This window comes from Myotis nattereri (assembly GCF_964212035.1).
Source record: "Myotis nattereri genome assembly, chromosome: 15".
NCBI lineage: Eukaryota > Metazoa > Chordata > Mammalia > Chiroptera > Vespertilionidae > Myotis > Myotis nattereri.
The window spans coordinates 56,153,219-56,174,432 of record NC_138090.1 but is presented as its reverse complement, the minus strand read 5'-3'; the positions used below and the strand labels follow the sequence as shown (position 1 = coordinate 56,174,432).

At 52.2% G+C, this 21,214-nt stretch overlaps 2 protein-coding genes across 2 annotated transcripts in view; both read right to left on the bottom strand.

Moving 5' to 3' along the window:
- Positions 1–21,214, bottom strand: part of LOC308530506 (class I histocompatibility antigen, Gogo-OKO alpha chain-like) — a gene marked incomplete at both ends in the record, with an annotated part of 248,585 nt that overhangs the window by 156,217 nt on the left and 71,154 nt on the right. The window lies entirely within an intron of this gene.
- On the bottom strand, positions 731–15,523 carry NLRP8 (NLR family pyrin domain containing 8; the record flags this gene model as incomplete). Its single annotated transcript, XM_081108332.1, has 9 exons — positions 731–839; positions 2,779–2,949; positions 4,128–4,298; positions 5,065–5,235; positions 7,080–7,232; positions 9,498–9,665; positions 10,190–11,750; positions 12,711–12,785; positions 15,277–15,523. The coding sequence occupies 9 exons, from the start codon at positions 15,521–15,523 to the stop codon at positions 731–733; spliced, it is 2,826 nt and encodes a 941-aa protein (XP_080964458.1).

Sequence of the window (21,214 nt, the reverse complement as noted above, 5' to 3'; positions counted from 1 at the left end):
GTCTCTCTCTGTGTCTCTGAAATAAACAAGTTTATGAGAAAGATAAAAAGAAAAAAGAACCAGACAAGGGCAGCGGGGAGTGCTCACCTCCCGGACACTGCGCTGTCTCCCTGGGAAATGTCCTCCTTTTAACAGCGGACGGACCGTCTCCGGGGGAACAAAGGACACTCAGACAAGTTTGCCAATTGCATTCGTGTACAAGTTTAATTCGATACTCGTGTACAAATTCAATTAAATATTCGTGTATACGTTTAAATATTCGTGTACAAATTTAAATACTCGTGTACAAGTTTAATCAAATGCGTACAAATTTAATCAAATACTCGCCTACAAGTTTAATTAAATACTTGTCACAAGTTTAAATACTCCTCGTGTACACATTTAATTAAATACTGGCATACACATTCAATTAAACACTCGTGTACAAGTTTAATGAAATAATCTAAAAAGTGAGCCCGCCGTTCCCCACAGCCCAGCGAACGGGACGTACCCAAAGGCATAGGTGCAGGGAGCCCGTGAGCTGGATCCTCCTCCAGGGGTGGCCCCGTCTAACACCCAACCCGTCCCCTTCAGTACCTTCCGGGGCGCCTGTGGGGGTCACGCCGCCCCACACCGGACTGAGCGATTCCTGACTCAGAAGGGCCCACAGAACACGAATCCGCGCCCCCTCCCATTTCCCATTGGGGAAGCCACCCCCACTTCCCATCAGGGCGTCGGGGGACCCCCCCAACTAGCGCGGCCTCGCGTCCCAGTCCTGCAGGATCCTCAGCACCTTGTTGTCCACCCGGGGCCCCTCCAGCCTGAGTGCCACGTTCACATGGCAACTCTGCTTCCTCTCCCTGCGAAGGAGAGAAACCGCGCTCTCGTCCGTCTGTCTGTCCTGGAAGGGCAGGCACAGCCGGAGGGAGACACCTGTAGAAGTGAGACCCAGGGAGACGCCGTGGTCTGTCCCGAGCAGAGACCCCGAGACCAGTGGGGATGCGCCCAGGAGCTGGGAGGAGGGGGACCCGCCCATGCCTGGGTCCACCCACCGCTTTTCAGGGCTAGTGGGCAGCCCTCCAAACGGCCCCAAGGATCCTTCCTCCGAATACACACTCTTGTGTGGTCCCCTGGCTCACTGGCCCACAGAACAGGGCAAACGAAGAAGGGGGAGAAGGGGGGAGAGAAGAAGAAGAAAGGAGAAGGAGGAGGAGGAGGGGAAGGAGGAGGAGAGGGAGGAGGAGGAGAGGGAGGAGGAGGAGGGGAAGGAGGGGAAGGAGGAGGAGGAGGGGGAGGGGAAGGAGGAGGAGGAGGGGGAGGAGGAGGAGGAGGGGGAGGAGGAGAAGGAGGAGGAGGAGGAGAAGGAGGAGAAGGAGGAGGAGGAGGGGGAGGAGGAGGAGGAAGGAGAAGGAGGAGAAGGAGGGGAAGGAGGAGGAGGAGGGGAAGGAGGAGGAGGAGGGGGAGAGAAGAAGAAGAAAGGAGAAGGAGGAGAAGGAGGGGAAGGAGGAGGAGGAGGAGAAGGAGGAGAAGGAGGAGGAGGAGGGAGGGAGGGAGGGAGGAGGGGGAGGAGGAGGAGGAGAAGGAGGAGAAGGAGGAGGAGGAGGAGAAGGAGGAGAAGGAGGAGGAGGGGGAGAGAAGAAGAAGAAAGGAGAAGGAGGAGAAGGAGGGGAAGGAGGAGGAGGGGAAGGAGGAGGAGGAGGAGGGAGGAGGGGGGGGAGGGGGAGAGAAGAAGAAGAAAGGAGAAGGAGGAGAAGGAGGGGAAGGAGGAGGAGGGGAAGGAGGAGGAGGAGGAGGAGGAGGAGGAGGAAGAGGAGGAGGAGGAGGAGGAGGAGGAGGAGGAGGGGAAGGAGGAGGAGAGGGAGGAGGAGGAGAGGGAGGAGGGGAAGGAGGAGGAGGAGGAGGAGAAGGAGGAGAAGGAGGAGGAGGGGGAGAGAAGAAGAAGAAAGGAGAAGGAGGAGAAGGAGGGGAAGGAGGAGGAGAGGGAGGAGGAGGAGAGGGAGGAGGGGAAGGAGGAGGAGGAGGAGGAGAAGGAGGAGAAGGAGGAGGAGGGGGAGAGAAGAAGAAGAAAGGAGAAGGAGGAGAAGGAGGGGGAGGAGGAGAAGGAGGAGAAGGAGGGGGAGGAGGAGAAGGAGGAGGAGGAGGAGGAGAGGAGGGAGGAGGAGAAGGAGGAGAAGGAGGGGGAGGAGGAGAAGGAGGAGGAGAAGGAGGAGGAGGAGGAGGAGGAGGAGGAGGAGGATGGAGGAGGAGGAGAAGAGGAGGAGGAGGAGGAGGAGGGAGGAGGAGAGGAGAAGGAGGGGAAGGAGGAGGAGGAGGAGGAGGAGGAGGAGGAGAGAGGAGGAGAAGGAGGAGGAGGAGGAGGAGGAGGAGGAGGAGAAGGAGGAGGAGGAGGAGGAGGAGAAGGAGGAGAAGGAGGAGGAGGAGGAGGAGGAGGAGGAGGAGGAGGAGGAAGGAGGAGGAGGAGGAGGAGGAGGAGAAGGAAGAGGGGAAGGAGGAGAGGAAGGAGGAGGAAGAGGAGGAAGAGGGGAAGGAGGAGGAGAGGGAGGAGGCGGGGGAAGGGGGGAGAAGGGGAGGGAGGAGGAGGAGGAGAAGGAGAATGAAGAGGAGAGAAGATAAAGAGACAACTGAACATCAGCCCGAAGAATCCAGGTCCACTCTCCAATGCCACACCAGGTGGGGGTGGGAGTGGGAAGGGGGGGTTGGGTTTGCTCGGCCATGGAAAGAAGAGCCCAAACCCCCAGGAACGGAGAGTTAGCGACACCTGCAGGGCCGCCTGAGGTCCAGGGTCTCCGAGACACTTACAGGACGACCTTCGTGTCCCCCTTCCACTGGTCGAAGGTCTGGTGCAGGAGCTCGACGCCCCTGAGCCTAATGTCATTCTTTCTCAGGTCCAGGTGCCTCAGGCTCGGGTGGCGGCGGAGCAAGGAGGCCACGGCCTGGCAGCAGTCGGAGGTGAGCTGGCACCCCTCCAGCCTGCGGGGCGGACACAGACGGCAGGAGAGTCCCCATGTCCCACGTCTGAGAGCTCAGCCGGACAACGGTCACAGCCCGGGAGACACTCTGGGGGGAGCAAGTCCCCTCCCTCCAAATGCATTTTGAGGTTTTGGCTCAGTTGTTTTGTGTGTTGTGGGCAATTATTCAGAGCAGGCTGCACCATCCCTAATTCTGAGATGGTATGAGCCATATAATCCTTCAAAAATTGAACGCTGCCCTGGCCGGGGAGCTCAGCTGATTAGAGTGTCGTCCTGATATGCCAAGGTTGCGGGTTTGATCCCCGTTCAGGGCACATACAAGAAGCAACCAATGCCCGGCCAGCGTGGCTCAGTGGTTGACTGTCAACCTAGGAACCAGGGGGTCATGGTTCCATTCCCAGTCAGGGCACATGCCTGGGTTGCAGGCTTGATCCCCAGTAGGGGGGCATGCAGGAGACAGCCAGTCCATGATTCTCTCTCATCACTGATGTTTCTTTCTCTCTCTCCCTATCCTTTCCTCTCTGAAATCAATAAAGGTATATCCTATATAATAAAAGCCTAATATTCTAAGTGTCCAGTTGACTGGTCGGCCATTCAACCAATCAAAGCATAATATGCTAATGATATGCTAAGGCCGCTCAACCGCTTGCTATGATGTGCACTGACCACCAGGAGGCAGATGCTCCAACTAGTAGGTTAGCTTGCTGCTGGGGTCCGGCTGATTGGGACTAAGCGAGACTGACTGGATACACCCTGGAGCCCTCTCACGGTCCCTCCCTGGCTGGCCAACCTCCCGCATCCCTCCCCGGCCCCCATTGTGCACCCGTGGGGTCCCTTGGCCTGGCCTGCACCCTCTCGCAATCTGGGACCTCTCGGGGGATGTCGGAGAGCCTGTTTTGGCCTGATCCCGCAGGCCAGGCTGAGGGACTCCACTGGTGCATAAATTCGTGCACTGGGCCTCTAGATTAAAAATAAAAGAATTGGCATTTCTAACAGTGTCCCAGGACGTTTCTCATCTGAGGACCACACTTGGAGAACCCCTGTTCTGAAACGCCCCAGTCCTCCAACCCGATGGAGAAAAACCCAGTGATGCATGCAGACGCCCCCGTTTTCCCTCCTGAGACCACCCTTGCTCTGGTCTCACAGCAGGGAGGGGTTAGGGGTGGGGGAGCCACTCACTCAAGCACCTGGAGTCTGAAGTTACGCTTCTCCAGGGTCTTGCAGAACTGGTCCAACCCCTCATCTGTCAGGCTGTTAAAGCTGAGGTCCAGGCTTTGCAGGGTGGTGATCTGGACAAGAGCGCAGGCTGCCTCCCAGCAGCAGCAGGCAGTCAGGGCGCAGTTCCTCAGGCTGCAGAGAGAACACGGAGGGAAGAACCAACCCACACACCCTTCCATGGGGCCTCCTTTCTGCCGTGTGTGTGTGTGTGTGTGTGTGTAACAGGTTTGAGATACTAGTGGCCTGGTGCACGAATTCATGTACATTGAAAGGAAATTAATTAGGAGGTGGATGGTGGGGTGGGACTGGGCAAGATGGCCCGGACATGCCCTGGAGCCAACCTCCCATGGTCTTTCCCCAGCCGGCTGCATCTGGGGTGTCAGCATAGCTTGAAGGGCATTTGCAGAATGAGCGGGGTTCCTCCGGCAGGTGGGGTCCCTCGGCCTGACTTGTAGGGATCAGGCCGAAACTGGAAGTTTGACATCCCCTGCGGGGTTCTGGAGTGTGGGAGGGCACTCTGCAATGTTGCTGTCACTACAGGGTGTGGAACACAAACATAAGTGTGCAGTAAACCAGATTTGGGGCCAACAGTACCCCACAACAACATAACCCCTGGCAGAAGGTGGAATTGCGTAGCCCCGCGAGGAATTGGGCTCCTTCCTCTCTGGTTTTGGAGTGTGTTACTCGAGAACTGCTGCTGCCAAGACACCGCAGCTCAGCAGCTCCTGCATTGAGTGTCTGGCTCCTAGTGGTCAGTGCATGTCATAGCAACTGGTCAAATGATTGCCCAGTTGGAGAGACAATTAGCACATTAGGCTTTTATATATATAGATTATGACTCCATTCCCTGCGCTGTGCTGTACACCCCGAGATTAGGAACAGAGCACTTGGGACTCACACGAGCCTCTGTAGTGGGCACTTGGCTTTCTGCAGGGCGCTCCACAGGTCCTTGGCACCTTCGGGCCTCAGGGTGTTCCCGGCCAGGCTCAGGTGGGTCAGCCTGTGGTTGCTGCTGAGATTGAGGATGAGGCTTCGGTAGGAGAGCAGCGTGTAGTCACAGCACTCCAGCCTGGGGCAGACACAGATGGCAGGCCACTCACTTTCCACCCACCACTCTGTGTTTCCCAAAAATACGTTTTTTATTGATTTCAGAGAGAGAGGAAGGGAAAGGGAGAAGAGAGATAGAAACATTGATGAGAGTGAATCATCAATCAGTTGGTTCCTGCACAACCCCCATCAGGGATTTAGCCTGAAACTTGGGCATGTGCCCTGTCCGGGAATCAAACCATGGACCTCTTGGTTCATGGGTCAAAACTAAACCACTAAGCCACACTAATCAGGCATAACTGCATTATATATATATATATATATATATATATATATATATACACACACATTTACATTAAATATAATATAAAATAAATAATAAATATACAATACATAATATAGAATATATAATTATAAATATATAATTATGTTATATATAATACTATGATATATGATATATAATTTGTTATATATAATGCTATATATTATATATGTAATATATATTAGAGGCCCAGTGCACGAATTCGTGCACCAGTGGGGTCCCTTGGCCTGGCTTGCGGGATCAGGCTGAAACCAGCTCTCTGACATCCCCTGAGGTGTCCTGGATGGCGAAAGGGCACAGGCCAGGCTGAGGGAACCAGTGCACAGTTGGGGCCAGGGAGAGATGCGGGAGGTTGGCCAGCTGGGGAGGGACTGTGGGAGGGCTCCCGGGTGTGTCCAGCCTGTCTTGCTCAGTCATGATTGGCCTGACCCCAGCAGCAAGCTAACCTACTGGTTGGAGTGTCTGCCCATGGTGGTCAGTGCACATCATAGCGAACAGCTGAGAAGACTTAGCATGTCATTAGCATAGTATGCTTTGATTGGTTGGATGGTCGACTGGTCAACCAGACACTTAGCACATTAGGCTTTTATTATATAGGATAATATATAATGTATGTAATAATATATAATATACGTAATATATAACTGTGGTTCGCGAGCCACATGTGGCTCTTTGGCCCCTTGGGTGTGGCTCTTCCTAAGCCTTAGGAGGACCCTAATTAAGTTAATAACAATGTACCTACCTATATAGTTTAGGTTTAAAAAATTTGGCTCTCAAAATAAATTTAAGTCGTACTGTTGATATTTGGCTCTGTTGACTAATGAGTTTGCCGACCACTGGTCTAACCAACTGAGCCACTGGGCCAGGGCCATGACTGGGCTTTCTTTGTCTCCTACTGAGGGATGGACATTCCAGTTGGGCTTTCTTTCCTTTTAAACACAAAAGCCTCCTCCTACATCTGGGACCACCTCTGAGGGGCCTACGGTTTAAAAGAGAGGACTGGAAGTGGGACGACCGATGGAAGGGGTGGTGGGCTGGGGATCAGTGGGATCCAGAGGATAGAGGTAGAGGAGGAATGGGGGACACACACGGGGATGGGACTTATAAAAAATGCAGAAAGATGCATTAAAGACATGAGCGGGCATTCGTGTTAGAGAGACCGAGATGAATAGTAGGACTGTGAAAAAAAACCTATTAGTAAGAAAGGATGTAGCCTGGCCAGCATGGCTCTGTGGTTGAGCATCGACCTATGAACCAGGAGATCACAGTTTGATTCTGGTCAGGGCACATGTCCGGGTTGTGAGCTCGATCCCATGTGGGGCGTGCAGGAGGCAGCCGATCAGTGATTCTCTCTCATCATTGATGTTTCTATCTCCCTCTCCCTCTTCCTTCCTCTCTGAAATCAATACAGATATATATATGTTTTTAAAAAAGGACTTAAGTGTGTCCCATGATACACACATTCCCCTATCACTGCCTTTGTCCCAGAAGCACTCATGTGACCAAACAAGCCACAGTCCCATGGCAACAAGAACAGCACTTACGCCAGCCTCTCCCGCTGGGCCTTGGACAGGGAACAGGCCCCCTCGTCCTTCAGATAGATCCTCCGTACCATCAGCATCTTCAGCTTCAGGTTACTTGAAAGGTCTTCGGCAAATTCAAGCATACTTCTAGGGGTGACCGAGCAGCCTTCCAACCTGGGGAGCCACACAAAACGCCACGCCTCAGCTCCCCAGGGAACACAGCGCCCACAGAGCCTCATCCATCTCCCACTGCAGAGCGGCTCCAGGGTCAGCTGCATCTTCCCCAGCCTGGAAATCTAGCCACGAGTTATCGGCAGAATGGAATGTGCATTTGGGGCCAACACCAGCTGTCCAACCATTGGTTCTAAAGAAGAAGATGAGCCTAGGTCTCCATTCAGTCCCTGCAATTCAGCTGTTTTGTTTTGTTATTTATTTACTAGAGACCCAGTGCACCAATTCGTGCACTAGTGGGGTCCCTCAGCCTGGCCTGTGGGATCGGTCAAAACTGACTTTCCGACATCCCCTGAAGGGTCCCGGATTGTGAGAAGGTGCGGGCCAGGCCAAGGGACCCCACTAGTGCATGATCGGGGCCAAGGAGGGACATGGGAGGTTGGCCAGCCAGGGAGGGACTGCGGGGGAGCTCCAGGGTGCGTCCAGCCTATCTCACTCAGTCCTGATTGGCTGGACCCCAGCAACAAGCTAACCTATCGTCAGAGTGTCTGCACCCTAGTTGTCAGTACATGTCATAGTGAGCAGTTGAGTGGCCTTAGCATATCATTAGCATATTATGCTTTGATTGGTTGAACAGCCAACTGGACGACCGAACATTTAGCATATTAGCTTTTATTATATAGGATCCTTCCTCAAGGAATTTTACCATTGATTTTTTAAAAAAATATATTCTTATTGATTTCAGAGATGAAGGGAGAGATAGAAACATCAATAATGAGAGAGAATCATTGATTGGCTGCCTCCTGCACACCCCACAAGGGGGATCAAGCCTGCAGCTCAGGCATGTGACCTTGATCAGAATTGAACCTGGGACCCTTCAGTCCTCAGGCCTATGCTCTAACCACTGAGAAACCGGCGAGGGCATCAGCTGTTTTTTAACCATTTCTTCACCAAACAGTCTTCAAGGGGAAGAATGGAGACTCCATCCCCTGAGGCAACTCTTTCTAAGTCACAGGCCGCCACCTTGTCAAGTCAGGCCTCCACCTCAAGTCAAAGAATTTTGTTCACCACCTCAGGGCCTCCTGTTCTGTAAAAGTAAGGCAGGCAGGCCAGCCGCGTGGCTCAGTGGTTGAGCATCAACCTATAAACCAGGAGGTCACAGTTCAATTCCCAGTCAGGGCACATGCCCGGGTTGCGGGCTCCACCCCCAGTGTGAGGCATGCAGGAGGCAGCCGATCAATGATTCTCTCATCATTGATGTTCCCATCTCTCTCTCCCTCGCCCTCCCTCTCTGAAATCAATAAAAACATTAAAAACAAAGAAGGGCAGGCAGACGCAGAGGTGGTCTAGGTCCTCCTCAGCTCTGACGGATGCCAAGGAGTGTGGTGGGCAGACGGAAAGGAAACGAGAGGGTTGGTTTCCCTATCTCAGACGCGTCTAGGATATTACAGGCAGTCCTCGGGTTACATCGGACTCAACGTACCTCGTTTCGTGGTTACGTCTCCATCTCCCATTTATTTATAAAAAAAAAAATAAAGTTCCGTCATTTCGACGTATGGGCATATGTGCTTTATGTATTTTATTATTTATTTACCACAAGTAAAGGTCAGGAATTGTTATCTTTCTTTTAAATTTTTTTTTTTTATTCCACTTCATGACTGCTGTGTCTGTGCTCCATGTGAGTGACGGAGGTGCTCATGTAGGCGGGTTCCGACTTACGGCGAAAATTGCATTATGTTGCGCGTAGGAACGGATCTCCGATGTAACCCGAGGACCTACTTACTGTCATTTTCTAGCTGCATGAAACTTAGAGCCAGAGACTAGAAGGGTGGTTACCAGGAATTTGGCGGTGGGGAGATGTTGGTCAAAGGGCATGAAAAGTTGCAGTTGTAAGATGGATCAGTTCTTGGGGGGATCCAATGTCCAGCTCAGTGACAAGGGTTCACACTATGATATGTGTGGCATTTGCTGAGAGAGTAGCTTTTGCTTCCTCACCACCCACCAGAAATGGTGAGAGAGAACCACCGATTGGCTACCTCCTGCATCCACCCTGACAGACCGGGAGTCAAACCCCCAGCCTTCTGTACACGGGATGACACCCCAACTCACTGAGCACGAGGGAACACTGTAGTGGTAACTCTCTGAAATGACGGCTGTTATAACAAAACACATCCTATGCCCTACGAGGCAGCCCAGGGGGACGGGACCCAGAGGGCATGGTGCCCGTGAGATGAGTGGGCGGAGACCATTGGGCCCTGTGGGGCTCACCTTAGGGTGTGCAGTTGGCAGCGAGGGCTCTTCAGGGCCGCGCTGAGGGCCTGCACGGCGTCCAGCTCTATGACGCTGTTGGTCAGGGACAGGGCCTCCAATTCCTGCAGAGCCAGCGCCATGCAGAGCTCCTCCCACCAGCAGAGGCGCCAGTTGGTGCCTTCTGGTCTGTGTGGGGGGGAAGAGTCCGAAAGGGAGTCAGGGTTAGAGGTGACACTGTAGAAAATGGGCAGTCAACTCAGGCTGGAGGGCCCCATCCTAGTTACCATCACAGACCCTGTCATGAGGCTAGTAAGATTCTCCCATAACGAGAAAAGCCCAGCCTGGCCAGCGTGACTCAGTGGTTGAGCATCAACCTATGAACTGGGAGGTCATGGTTCGATTCCCGGTCAGGCACATGCCTGGGTTGCGGGCTCGATCCCCAGTGTGGGGCGTGCAGGAGGCAGCCGATGCATGAGTCTCTAACATTGTTGATCTTTCTCTCTCTCTCTCTCCCTTCCTCTCTGAAATCAATAAAGACATATTTTTCAAAAATTTAGAAAAAATATATAAAGCTCAGAGACCTATTACAAGATTTCTCAGTTCATTGCAGGAAGATTATGGCCTCCCCTAACCCTAACCCCAGATGCCCGGGCCAGGTGTGCAGGGTCCCGGGATCCAGCAGATGCGCAGGGCAGGCTCAGAGCACTCACATCGCCTTGTGGATGGTCAGGGTCAAGACCAGCTGTATCTCCCGCAGGTGCTGGCAGCAGCGGAGGCAGAAAGCGCACACCTGCAGGTCCCTGTGCTTGGCGACCATCAGCGTGGCCTGCTTGCAGCGCTGCAGCACCTGGGCCAGGAACGCCTCCTCCCGCGTCTCGTGCAGGCAGTAGAACAGCAGGGGCAGCCCGTGGTGCTTGGTGGGCAGGCGGTCCTGCCACAGGACTGTCCCGGATAACACCTCCTTGTTCCCCAGGGACACCTCGCACCGGAAAGACCTCCCCACCGCCCGGGCGCACGTCTCGTTGAAGAGGCCGAAAAGGAAGAGCGCCATGTAGGCCAGGTCGTTCCTCCTCCTGCCAGGCTGGGCCAGCAGGCGCCTCACGTGGGTCTGGTCCAGCTTCTGGAACTCGGGGAACCGCCCTGGGAAGCGGAGCACGTACCACAAGGCGGCGAAAAACTCCTGGAAGCTCAGGAGGGCGAAGGTGTAGCGGGCCTCGCCCCTCACCACGCTCTGGAGGACGTGGGCGCGCAGCAGAGCATCCACGGCCTCCGGGCCCAGCTGGGCGCGCTCCAGCTCCTTCTCCCCAAATACCCAGCGCGCGGCCCACATGCCCTTGGCCGCCAGGGAGCACACCCCCTGCAGGCATTCTTGGAGAAGGGTCCCCGGAAGGCCTCCCACCGCGGCCACCAAGGCGTTGGACAGGTGCCGGGCGAACAGGGCGGCCGCGTTGGGGAAGGCGAGGAAGAGGTCGGCGCCCCTCTCCATCGGCTCCGTGAGGCACGAGCAGACCAGCCAGCACACGGTGGGCGCCTGGCACATGGAGGAGGGGATGGCGCTGCCCCGGAGGAAATCCACGGCCTTGTCGGCCGCCCTCCCGTCCCCAAAGTACCTCCGGAGATACCGGGTCCTTTCCGGGGCGGTGAACCCCGAGAGGTTCAGGACCGAGGGGCAGCTCAGCAGGGGCTTGAGGACCCTCCAGGAGGAGAATCTCAGCAGGAGCAGCAGCGAGGCCTGGGGCAGCATCTTCCCGCTCAGCAGGCTGGCCAGGAGGACGGGGACCGGCAGCTTCTGCCTCCAGTCCGCTCTCAGATCCTTGCGCCTGTGCTCCAGGGGCAAGGCCAGCGTCTCGAAGCCATCGAGGATGAGCAGCAGCTGTTCTGGCCTGGCCAGGGCCTTGGCGGCCAGCGCCCCTGCCTGGGGCCACTGGCGGGACAGCAGGCCGCACAGGCTCTGCTCTTCGTCGTGGGCCACGTGGCGGCAGTGGACATAGAAGGCGCACCAGGCCTTGTGCGGGTAGAAGGTGCACCCCGCCCACTCCAGCATCACCCGGTGCGCCAGCGTGGTTTTCCCGGCCCCGGCCACGCCCCGCAGGACCACTGTCCGGGGCGGCTGGCCGTGAGGCCTGCGGGGGAGGAACAGACAGGGCAGGAGCCTCTGGTGCCGGAGGATGTCCTGGTAGAAGAAGTCCGCCTGGTTCCCGGGCCACGCCAGGCCGTCCACCAGGTCGGAGTAGTGGTCCAGCACCTGCTTCCGGTAGTGCTGTACCATGGCTAGGGGAAGGAGAGACGGGGGAGGGAGAGAGAGAGAGAGAGGTCATCGTGAGAAGGAATCCAGCAACAAGGAGAGCAGCCTGGAGGTAGACAGCAAGCCCAGCCCTGCATTTATTCATTTTAAAACATGTCACTTTATTATTATTATTGATTTCAGAGAGGAAGGGGGGGGGAGAGAGAGAGAGAGAGAGAGAGAGAGAGAGAGAGAGAGAGAGAAACATCACTGATGAGAGAATCATTGATGAGCTGCCTCCTGCATATCCCACACTGGGGATCGAGCCTGCAACTTGGGCATGTGCCCTTGACTGGGCTCGAACCTGGGACCCTTCAGTCCGCAGGCAGGAGCTCTATACATTAAGCCAAACTAGCCAGGGCACTTTATTATTATTATTTATTTTAAAAAATATCTTCTATGTGATTTCAGAGAGGAAGGGAGAGAAAGACAGAGATAGAAACATCAATGATGAGAGACTCATGGATCAGCTGCCTCCTGCACACCTCCTACTGGGGATCAAGCCTGCACCCCGGACATGTGTCCTTGACTGGAATTGAACCCTGGACCCTTCAGTCTGCAGGCCGACACTCTATCTACTGAGCCAAATGGGCTAGGACTATTATTATTTTTAAAATATATTTTTATTGATTTCAGGGAGGAAGGGAGAAAGAGAGAGAGAGAGAGAAACATCAATGATGAGAGAGAGAGAGAGAATCATGAATCAGCTGTCTTCTGAACGCCCCACACTGGGGATCAAGCCCACAGCTGAGGCAAACGGGCTAGGGTTCTCTCTTTCTCTTCTCTCTAAAATTAATAAAAACGCATATCTTCTCTTAAATTCATAAAAGAAGGGTTGAAAAAAAAGGAGAGAAAAAGAGACACCAAATTCATCGACCACCCCCCTAGCCTTAGGAATGACCCGGAGCCTGTCTCCCTACAGCGCTTGCCACGCCCTCCACACATACCAGGATATTCCTCCTCCAAGGTGCTCAATGCTCTTCTTGGGGGTGGGCCCGTGGGCTCCAGGTGAGGCAGGAGCTCTGCAATGGACAAGAGAAGAGGCTGCCCCATTGAGATGAGGAGCGATGTGGGCCCTCCCTGGGGAGCAGGGGCCACCCCTTCAAGGACCTCCCACCTTCGTTCAGGGAGAAGAGCACTAGCTGGACTCCATCGAGATGTCAGGGAGAGAGAAAAGGGTGCTGTTTCCTCATGGGCCATCGAAGGTGTTCAAGAACACGTACGTGTATTGCTTAGACCTGATGGTTGTGTGTCGTTGTGTGCACCAAGAGGTCCCCAGTTCAATTCCTGGTTGTGGGCTCGATCCCCAGTAGGGGCATGTGGGAGGCAGCCAATTGATGTTTTTCCCTCATGGATCTCTCTCTCTCCCTCGCTCTAAAAATCAATAAAAACATCTATATAATAAAAGTCTAAGTGACCAACGGCGGAACGACCAGAACAACTGGTCGCTATGATGCACACTGAGCACCAGGGGGCAGATGCTCAATGCAGGAGCTGCCCCCTGGTGGTCAGTGTGCTCCCATGGGGGGAGCACTGCTCAGCCAGAACCCAGGCTCATGGCTGGAAAGTGCAGTGGCAGTGGTGGGAGCCTCTCCCACCTCCGCAGCAGTGCTAAGGAGCAGCGAGCAGGCGAGCAGAAGGAGCAAGGGGTACTGGACTGTGAGAGGGATGTCCTTCCCAGGGGAGGGGCCTAAGCTGGCAGGCAGACATCCCCCAAAGAGTCCCATACTGCAAGAGGGTGCAGGCTGGGCTGAGGGACCACCCTCCCCCTTCCAGTGCATAAATTTCATGCACCAGGCCTCTAGTCTCTCTATATGAAAGCCTAAGCGACTGTTTGACCATCTGACTGGTAGCTATGGCATGCACTGGCCACCAGGGGGCAGACACTCAACACAGGAGCTGCTGAGCTGTGGTGACTTGGCAGCTGCAGTTCTCAGGTGAGATGCACTGGGAACCAGAGAGGAGGGAGCCCAATTCTGGGGTGCATCACTCGAGAATTACCCTCTCCCAATCCAGGACCCTTCAGGGGATGTCCAAGAGCAGGTTTCTACCTGATCCCCACAGGCCAGGCCGAGGGACCCCACCAGTGCACAAATCTGTGAACCGGGCCTCTAGTATTAAATAAATAAATAAATGCATGGCCCAGTCAACACTAAGGGAGAAATACACACAGATATGGACCCTCACACATGCATGCATATATAAAATATATATACACTTCAGGTGTAGGGGCCTATCTTCTATGGACATGTTCCTACCTGTGGATATTTATATGTGTATAAAATTATATAGGTAGTCATTGATTCTTTTTTTTTAATGTTGGGTAGATTTTGGTTCTTGGTAAATATCTCATTGAGGTACATTTATTTATTTATTTTTACATTTAAAAAATATATTTTTATTGATTTCAAAGAGGAAGGGAGAGGGAAAGAGAGATAGAAACATCAATGATGAGAGAGAATCATGGATCGGCTGCCTCCTGCATGCCCCTACTGGGGATCGAGCCCACAACCCAGTCATGGGCCCTTGATCAGGAATCGAACCCAGAACCCTTCAGTCCACAGGTCGACACTGTATCCACTGAGCCAAACTGGCTAGGGCACCCCCATGGATGTGTTTTTAAATATATATATATTTTATTGATTTTTTTACACAGAGGAAGGGAGAGAGAGAGAGAGTTAGAAACATTGATGAGAGAGAAACATCGATCAGCTGCCTCCTGCACACCCCCTACTGGGGATGTGTCTGCAACTAAGGTACATGCCCTTGCCCAGAATCAAACCTGGGACCTTTCAGTCCGCAGGCCGATGCTCTATCCACTGAGCCAAACCGGTCAGGGCCCCATTGATGTTTAGAGAGAGTGGAAGGGAGAGAGGAAGATGGGGAGAGAGAGGGAAACATCCATGTGAGAGGGATGCATCAATTGGTTGCCTCCCCCACCAGCCCCAGTTAGGGCCTGGGATCAGAGCTGCTACCCAGGCACATGCCCTTATATTCTTTTATCCCTTTTTCAATCCTCACCCGGGGATGTTTTTCCCATTGATTTTTAGGGAGAGTGGAAGAGAGAGGGTAAGACAGAGAGAAACATCCATGTGAGAGAAACACAACGATTGGTTGCCTCCTGCACAAGCCCCGACCAGGGCCTGGGCCGGGGAGGAGCCTGCTACCAAGGTACATGCCCTTGACCGGAATCAAACCTGGGACTCTTTCGTCCACAGGCCGATGCTCTATCCACTGAGCCCAAATGGCTAGGGCCATGCCCTTATACTCTTGACCAGGAATTGAACCCTTGATCCTTCAGTGAGTGGGACAACACTCTAACCACTCACTGAGACACACCAGTCAGGTCAGGTTTCCTCATTAAATATGCTAATAGGAGAGCCTTTGCCTTTTGGGGTCAGAGCCACCCTCTCACCCCACTATTTGCCATCTTGTTCAGGTGGCCAGTAAAGCACTTAGTTCGTCAGCACCCAAGCCCATCCCTACACACCCCCCGCCCAGAGGATTACTCACCTTGTAGTTCCATCCGCGTCCGATCGCACAGTTGGGTCTTGTCCATGCTGGCAAAGATGTGATGAGCCTTATCCCAAGCGAGGTGGCCGGGGAAGTACTCCGTCAAGAGATGGACCACCTCGCCCCATCTGGCTGTCCTCACCTGGTCCCAGGTGATCTGGGTGGAGCCCGCTTCGGGCTGCTCCCGCACTAAGAGCTGCTTGAACCTCTCCAGATCCTCCTGGCTTAAGTAGAGCATGTACCGCATGACCCCACTTTTGAAAGGGGAGGTGAAGGAGGGCGAGGATGGCAAGGATGAGGTAGACGAGGAGGAGGTGGTGGAGGAGGAGGAGGAGGACGAGGAGTCAGAATCCATCTTCACTCAAGTCTGAGAACCTCAGGCACCACCAATAAAAACAACCAATCAGAAGAGAGAGAGGGGAAGAGCAGACGAGACCTGTGGAGACATGAGATCATGAGGAAATGAATGGATGCCATCAAGACATCCACAAGCAAGTGTTGGCGAGGATGCAGAGAAGGGGAACCCTACGTGCACTGGACGCAGCCACTGTGGGAAACAGTGTGGCGTTTCCTCAAAAAGGTAAAAATAGAACTGCCATTCGACCCAGCGATTCCACTCCTGGGAATATATCCTAAGAATCCTGAAGCACCAATCAGAAAGAATGTACTAGTATGCACTCCTATGTGCATAGCAGCGTTATTTACAATAGCCAAGATCTGGAAACAGCCCAAGTGCCCATCAGTAGGTGAGTGGATAAAAAGGCTGTGAGGTGCCCTAACCGGTTTGGCTCAGTGGATAGAGTGTCAGCCTGTGGACTGAAGGGTCCAAGGTTTGATTCCGGTCAAGGGCATGTACCTTGGTTGCGGGCACATCCCTGGTAGGGGGTGTGCAGGAGGCAGCTGATTGATGTTTCTCTCTCATTGATGTTTCTGGCTCTCTATCCCTCTTCCTTCCTCTCTGGGAAAAAAAAAAAAAAAAAGCTGTGGGACATTTACACCAGGGAATACTATGCAGCTGTGAAAAAGAAGGCTCTTTAAAATATATTTTTTATTGATTTCAGAGAGGAAGGGAGAAGGAGAGAGAGAGATAGAAACATCAATGATGAGAGAGAATCATTGATTGGCTGCCTCCTACACACCTCCTACTGAGGATGGAGCCCACAACCCAGGCACGTGACCTTGGCGGGAATTGAACCTGGGACCCTACAGTCCACAGGCAGACGCTCTATCCACTGAGCAAAACCAGCTAGGGCAAAAAGAAGGATCTTTTACCCTTTGAGACAGCATGGTTGGACCTGGAGGTTATGATGCTAAGCAAAATAAGCCAGTCAGAGAAAGACTAATACCATGTGATCTCACTTATATGTGGAATATACTGAACAAAATTAACTAATAAAACAGAACCAGGGGCATGGAAGTGTGGAACAGACGGACAGCTGTCAGAAGGAAGAGGGATGGTGGTGGGGAACTGGATAGGAGAAGGTGAAGGGATTAGCCAAAGCACACATATGTGTAGCCCATGGACACAGACAATAGTATAGCTAATGATGGCCAGAGGGAGGCTGTGGGGGGCCGGGGCTGGCTGGAGCTGGGCAAAGGGGTGGGGAAGTGGGGGCCATCTGTAATGGTGTCAACAATAATTTTTTTCTTAAGAGAAGGAAGTCTTGCCATTTGCAATAATATGGATACCCGTGGAGGGCGTTCTGCTAAGTAAAATCAGTCAGAAACAGAAAGACAAACACTGTAGAATCTCACTTCTATGGGGAATCTAAAAAAGGTGAACTCATAAGACCAGAGAGTAGAACGGGGGTTGCCAGGGGCTGGGGGATGCTATGCGGGGTCCACAGATTCAGTTATAAGATGAATAAGTCCCAGCAGCAGCATGCACAGCGCCACACCATATGGTGTTTAGTATTGTAGTGTGTAATTGAAACTTGCTAAGATCATGACACTCCAACCCACTGAGCCACGCTGGCCAGGGCACGGGTAAACATTTTTAAAAGGTAAAAAGCTGTCATCTTTGACGGGGTCAGTGTAGAATCTGGACCACCCTCGGGTCCATTTAACCTTACATTTTCATAAGACGTCTATCACATCGATCCTCTCCCCTTCATTTTACAAGGGGGGAAGTTTACGTAGGTTAAGTTCAGTGCAAACTGTGCGTGGTGCAAGCCAGCAGCTAAAAGCATGTCCAGTGCCCAAACCCATAAGCCATGCAGCTGAGCTGAGAATCCTTCCTTCCTTCCTTCCTTCCTTCCTTCCTTCCTTCCTTCCTTCCTTCCTTCCTTCCTTCCTTCCGCTTCGGAGCAATGTCATTTTCTTTACTGAAAAGGAGAATGTGATAGGGGAGATGGTGTCCAAGCCAGCATTTCTATATCCTCGCCGCTTCCTGTTCTACTCTTCTCTCCTCACTATTTCTCTTCTGTGACTACAACTATCTTGACTTTTTCAATCTTTTAAAAATCATATTTTTATTGATTTTAGAGAAAGAGGGGGAGAGAGATAGAAACATCAATGATGAGAGGGAATCATTGATTGGCTGCCTTCTGCATGTCCCTCACCAGGTATCCAGCCCGCAGCTCAGGTACGTGCCAGGAATTGAACCCATGACCTCTTGGTGCATGGGACGACGCTCAACCCACTGAGCCTCATTGATAAGGATTTTTATCAATGAGACAGAGCCGGTCCTTTTCCAAGGTGACGTGGGCCAACTGGTCTTGGTGAACCCCAGTGTCTCTTAGTGTAACTGTCAGGAAGGAGAGGGAAAAACCCCCACAAAGAAACAAAAGAAACCTTCAACCCCACTCACCCCTGAAGGGAATCAGGCTTCCTGGCTCCTTCCTGTTAAAAACATCTCCGAAAGCAGAAGGAAAAGGCACTCATGGCCCCTGCCCAGCCCTGATATATTGGCGGAGGCTCCCTTCCCATTGGCTGGGGCTGAGCCTTGACACTCTTCCCCTTTGCGCAGGTTTGAAAGCTTAGCATCGGAGACTGGAGGTGAAGGTGGGCGCACTGCTGTTCCCACAGGTGCTGCCCTGCTGTTCTCATAGGTGCTACGCATGTGTGAAGGAAGCCCGTCTGTCTGTCCATCTGCCCGGCCTCTTAGATCCACAACGAGCAGCCTGGGGAAGTGGCTGGCGTGGAAGGCGCCCCAGACTCCTGGAGTCCGTTCAAACGCTGGCTTCCCCTGTGGAAGCTTCCAGAGTCATTCCCTGCTTGACTTTGCTCACCTGTCCAGTCTCCCCCACCCCAGAGTGTCATTCTACTGACCCGATGTGGGGCCCACAGCAGCAGGCCCCGTCAAAGGGAGATGAGAGAGCGTGTAGGACACACACACACACACACACACACACACACACACACACACACGCAACCTGGGCATGTGCCCTTGACCAGTAGGTTTTTGAGGTTCCTTTCCAATTCTTCTTCTTTTTTAAAATCCTCACTCGAGGATATTTTTCCATTGATTTTTAGGGAGAGTGGAAGAGAGAGGGTAAGACAGAGAGAAACATGGATGTGAGAGAAACACATCGATTGGTTGCCTCCTGCACAAGCCCCGACCAGGGTCCGGGCCAGGGAGGAGCCTGCAATTGAGGTATGTGCCCTTGACCAGAATCAAACCTGGGACCCTTTCTGTCCACAGGCTGACGCTCTATCCACTGAGCCAAACTGGCTAGGCCTCCTTTCCAATTCTTTATTAACTGATTAATAATTAATAGAAGGAACTGAATCCCAAGTTTCTTATCAAAGCCACGGTCCGGCATTCATGACTTCGGTGATCCTGGTAACTACTGCACACAGCTACCGTGAATAATGAGATTGGACTCCACTGGCCTTGGCAAATTCATTTGTTGCAGTTGACAGTCCATTATTATATTAGTGTCAGGTGGACAGCATAGCAGTCAGGTGTTTATATAAATTACAGAGTGATCCCCCTGGTAAGTCTAGTCCCCACCTGGCCCCATCCACCATTATGACAGTATTGTGCTTTTTTTTTTAAAAAAATGTATTTTATTGATTTTTCACAGAGAGGAAGGAAGAGGGATAGAGAGTTAGAAACATCGATGAGAGAGAAACATAGACCAGCTGCCTCCCGCACACTCCCCACTGGGGATGTGCCCACAACCAAGGTACATGCCCTTGACCGGAATCGAACCTGGGACCCTTGAGTCCGCAGGCCGACGCTCTATCCACTGAGCCACACTGGCCAGGGCAGTATTGTGCTTTTTTAAAAAATATATCTTTAGCCCTAGCCGGTTTGGCTCAGTGGATAGAGTGTCGGCCTGCGAACTCAAGGGTCCCAGGTTCGATTCCAGTCAAGGGCATGTACCTTGGTTGTGGGCACATCCCCAGTGGGGAGTGTGCGGGAGGCAGCTGATTGATGTTTCTCTCTCATCGATGTTTCTAACTCTCTATCCCTTTCCTTTCCTCTCTGTAAAAAGTCAATATATATATATATATATATATATATATATATATATATATATATATATCTTTATTGATTTCAGAGAGGAAGGGAGAGAGAGAGAGAGAGAGAGAGAGAGAGAGAGAGAGAGAGAGAGAAACATCAATGATGAGAGAGAATCATTGATTGGCTGCCTCCTGCATGTCCCCTACAGGGGATCAAACTCGCAACCCAGGCATGTGCCCTGAGTGGAATCAAACCTGGGACCCTTCAGTCCTCAGGCTGACACTCTGTCCACTGAGCCAAACCAGCTAGTGCTTTATCACAATATTGTTGACTACATTTCCTGTGCTGTACTTTACGTTCCCATGACTGTTTTCATAACTGGCAATTTGTACTTCTTTTAAAAAACTACATTTTGATTGATTTCAGAGAGGAAGGGAGAGGGAGAAAGAGATAGAAACATCAATAATGAGAGAGAATCATTGGTCGGCTGCCTCCTGTACACCCTCTACTGGGGATCGAGCCTGAAACCTGGGCGTGTGCCCTTGACCGAAATTGAACCCAGGACCCTTCAGTCTGAAGGTTGACGCTCTGTTCACTGAATCACACCAGCTAGGGTGGCAATTTGTACCTCTTAATCCCTTCACCCTTTTCACCCATCTTTTCTAAATTTTAAAAAATTGGTCAGTTACAGTTGACATTCCATTTTCTATTAGTTTCAGGTGCGTGGCACGGTGGTTAGACATCCATACCCTTAATGAAATGATTCCCCCTGAGAACCCACCTGACACTATACATGGTTAGTATACACTGACCATGTACAATATCACTGACTCGATTCCCTGGGAAACCCTATGGAGTTTCCTCAAAAAATTAAAACTGAGAACTATCACAGGACCCAGCGCTTCCACTTCTGGGTATTTATCTGGGAAGAAATCCAAAACACACATTCAAAAAAGACGTACTCATTCTCTTTAATTCTTACACCTTTCTCCCGTGGCTTCCTCATTGCATCCTAATTGCTGATTGAAAATGGCTCGTTTCAATTGGAAATTGCTGGTGCCGTGGGCAAACCCCTTTGGTGGATATAGTGGTGGCCTTCAGACGAGTCTGCCTTCCTCCTGACTTCCGTGGGCAAGCGGTCAGGTCTGTGATGAAATGATGTCATGGGGGAGGCGGGTTCCTGGAGCCGGGAGAAGACCGTCTCACTGCCTGTGGCTGCTTCTGTGATTTTATCTTATTGATTCATTTTCATACAGTGGGGCCTTGACATACGAGTGTCCTGACTAACAAGTTTTTTGAGATACCAGCTGTCTCTCAGCAGATTTTTTGCTTTGAGTTGACAGAGTAATTTGAGTTAACGAGCTCCTTAACGAGCTCGGTCTCGGAACAAATTAAACTCGTAAGTCAAGGCCCCACTGTATTTAATTATTGGTTTTTAAAAATATTTTTTTTATTGACTTCAGTGAGGAAGGGAGAGGGAAAGAGATAAAAACATCAATGATGAGACAGAATAATGGACCGGCTGCC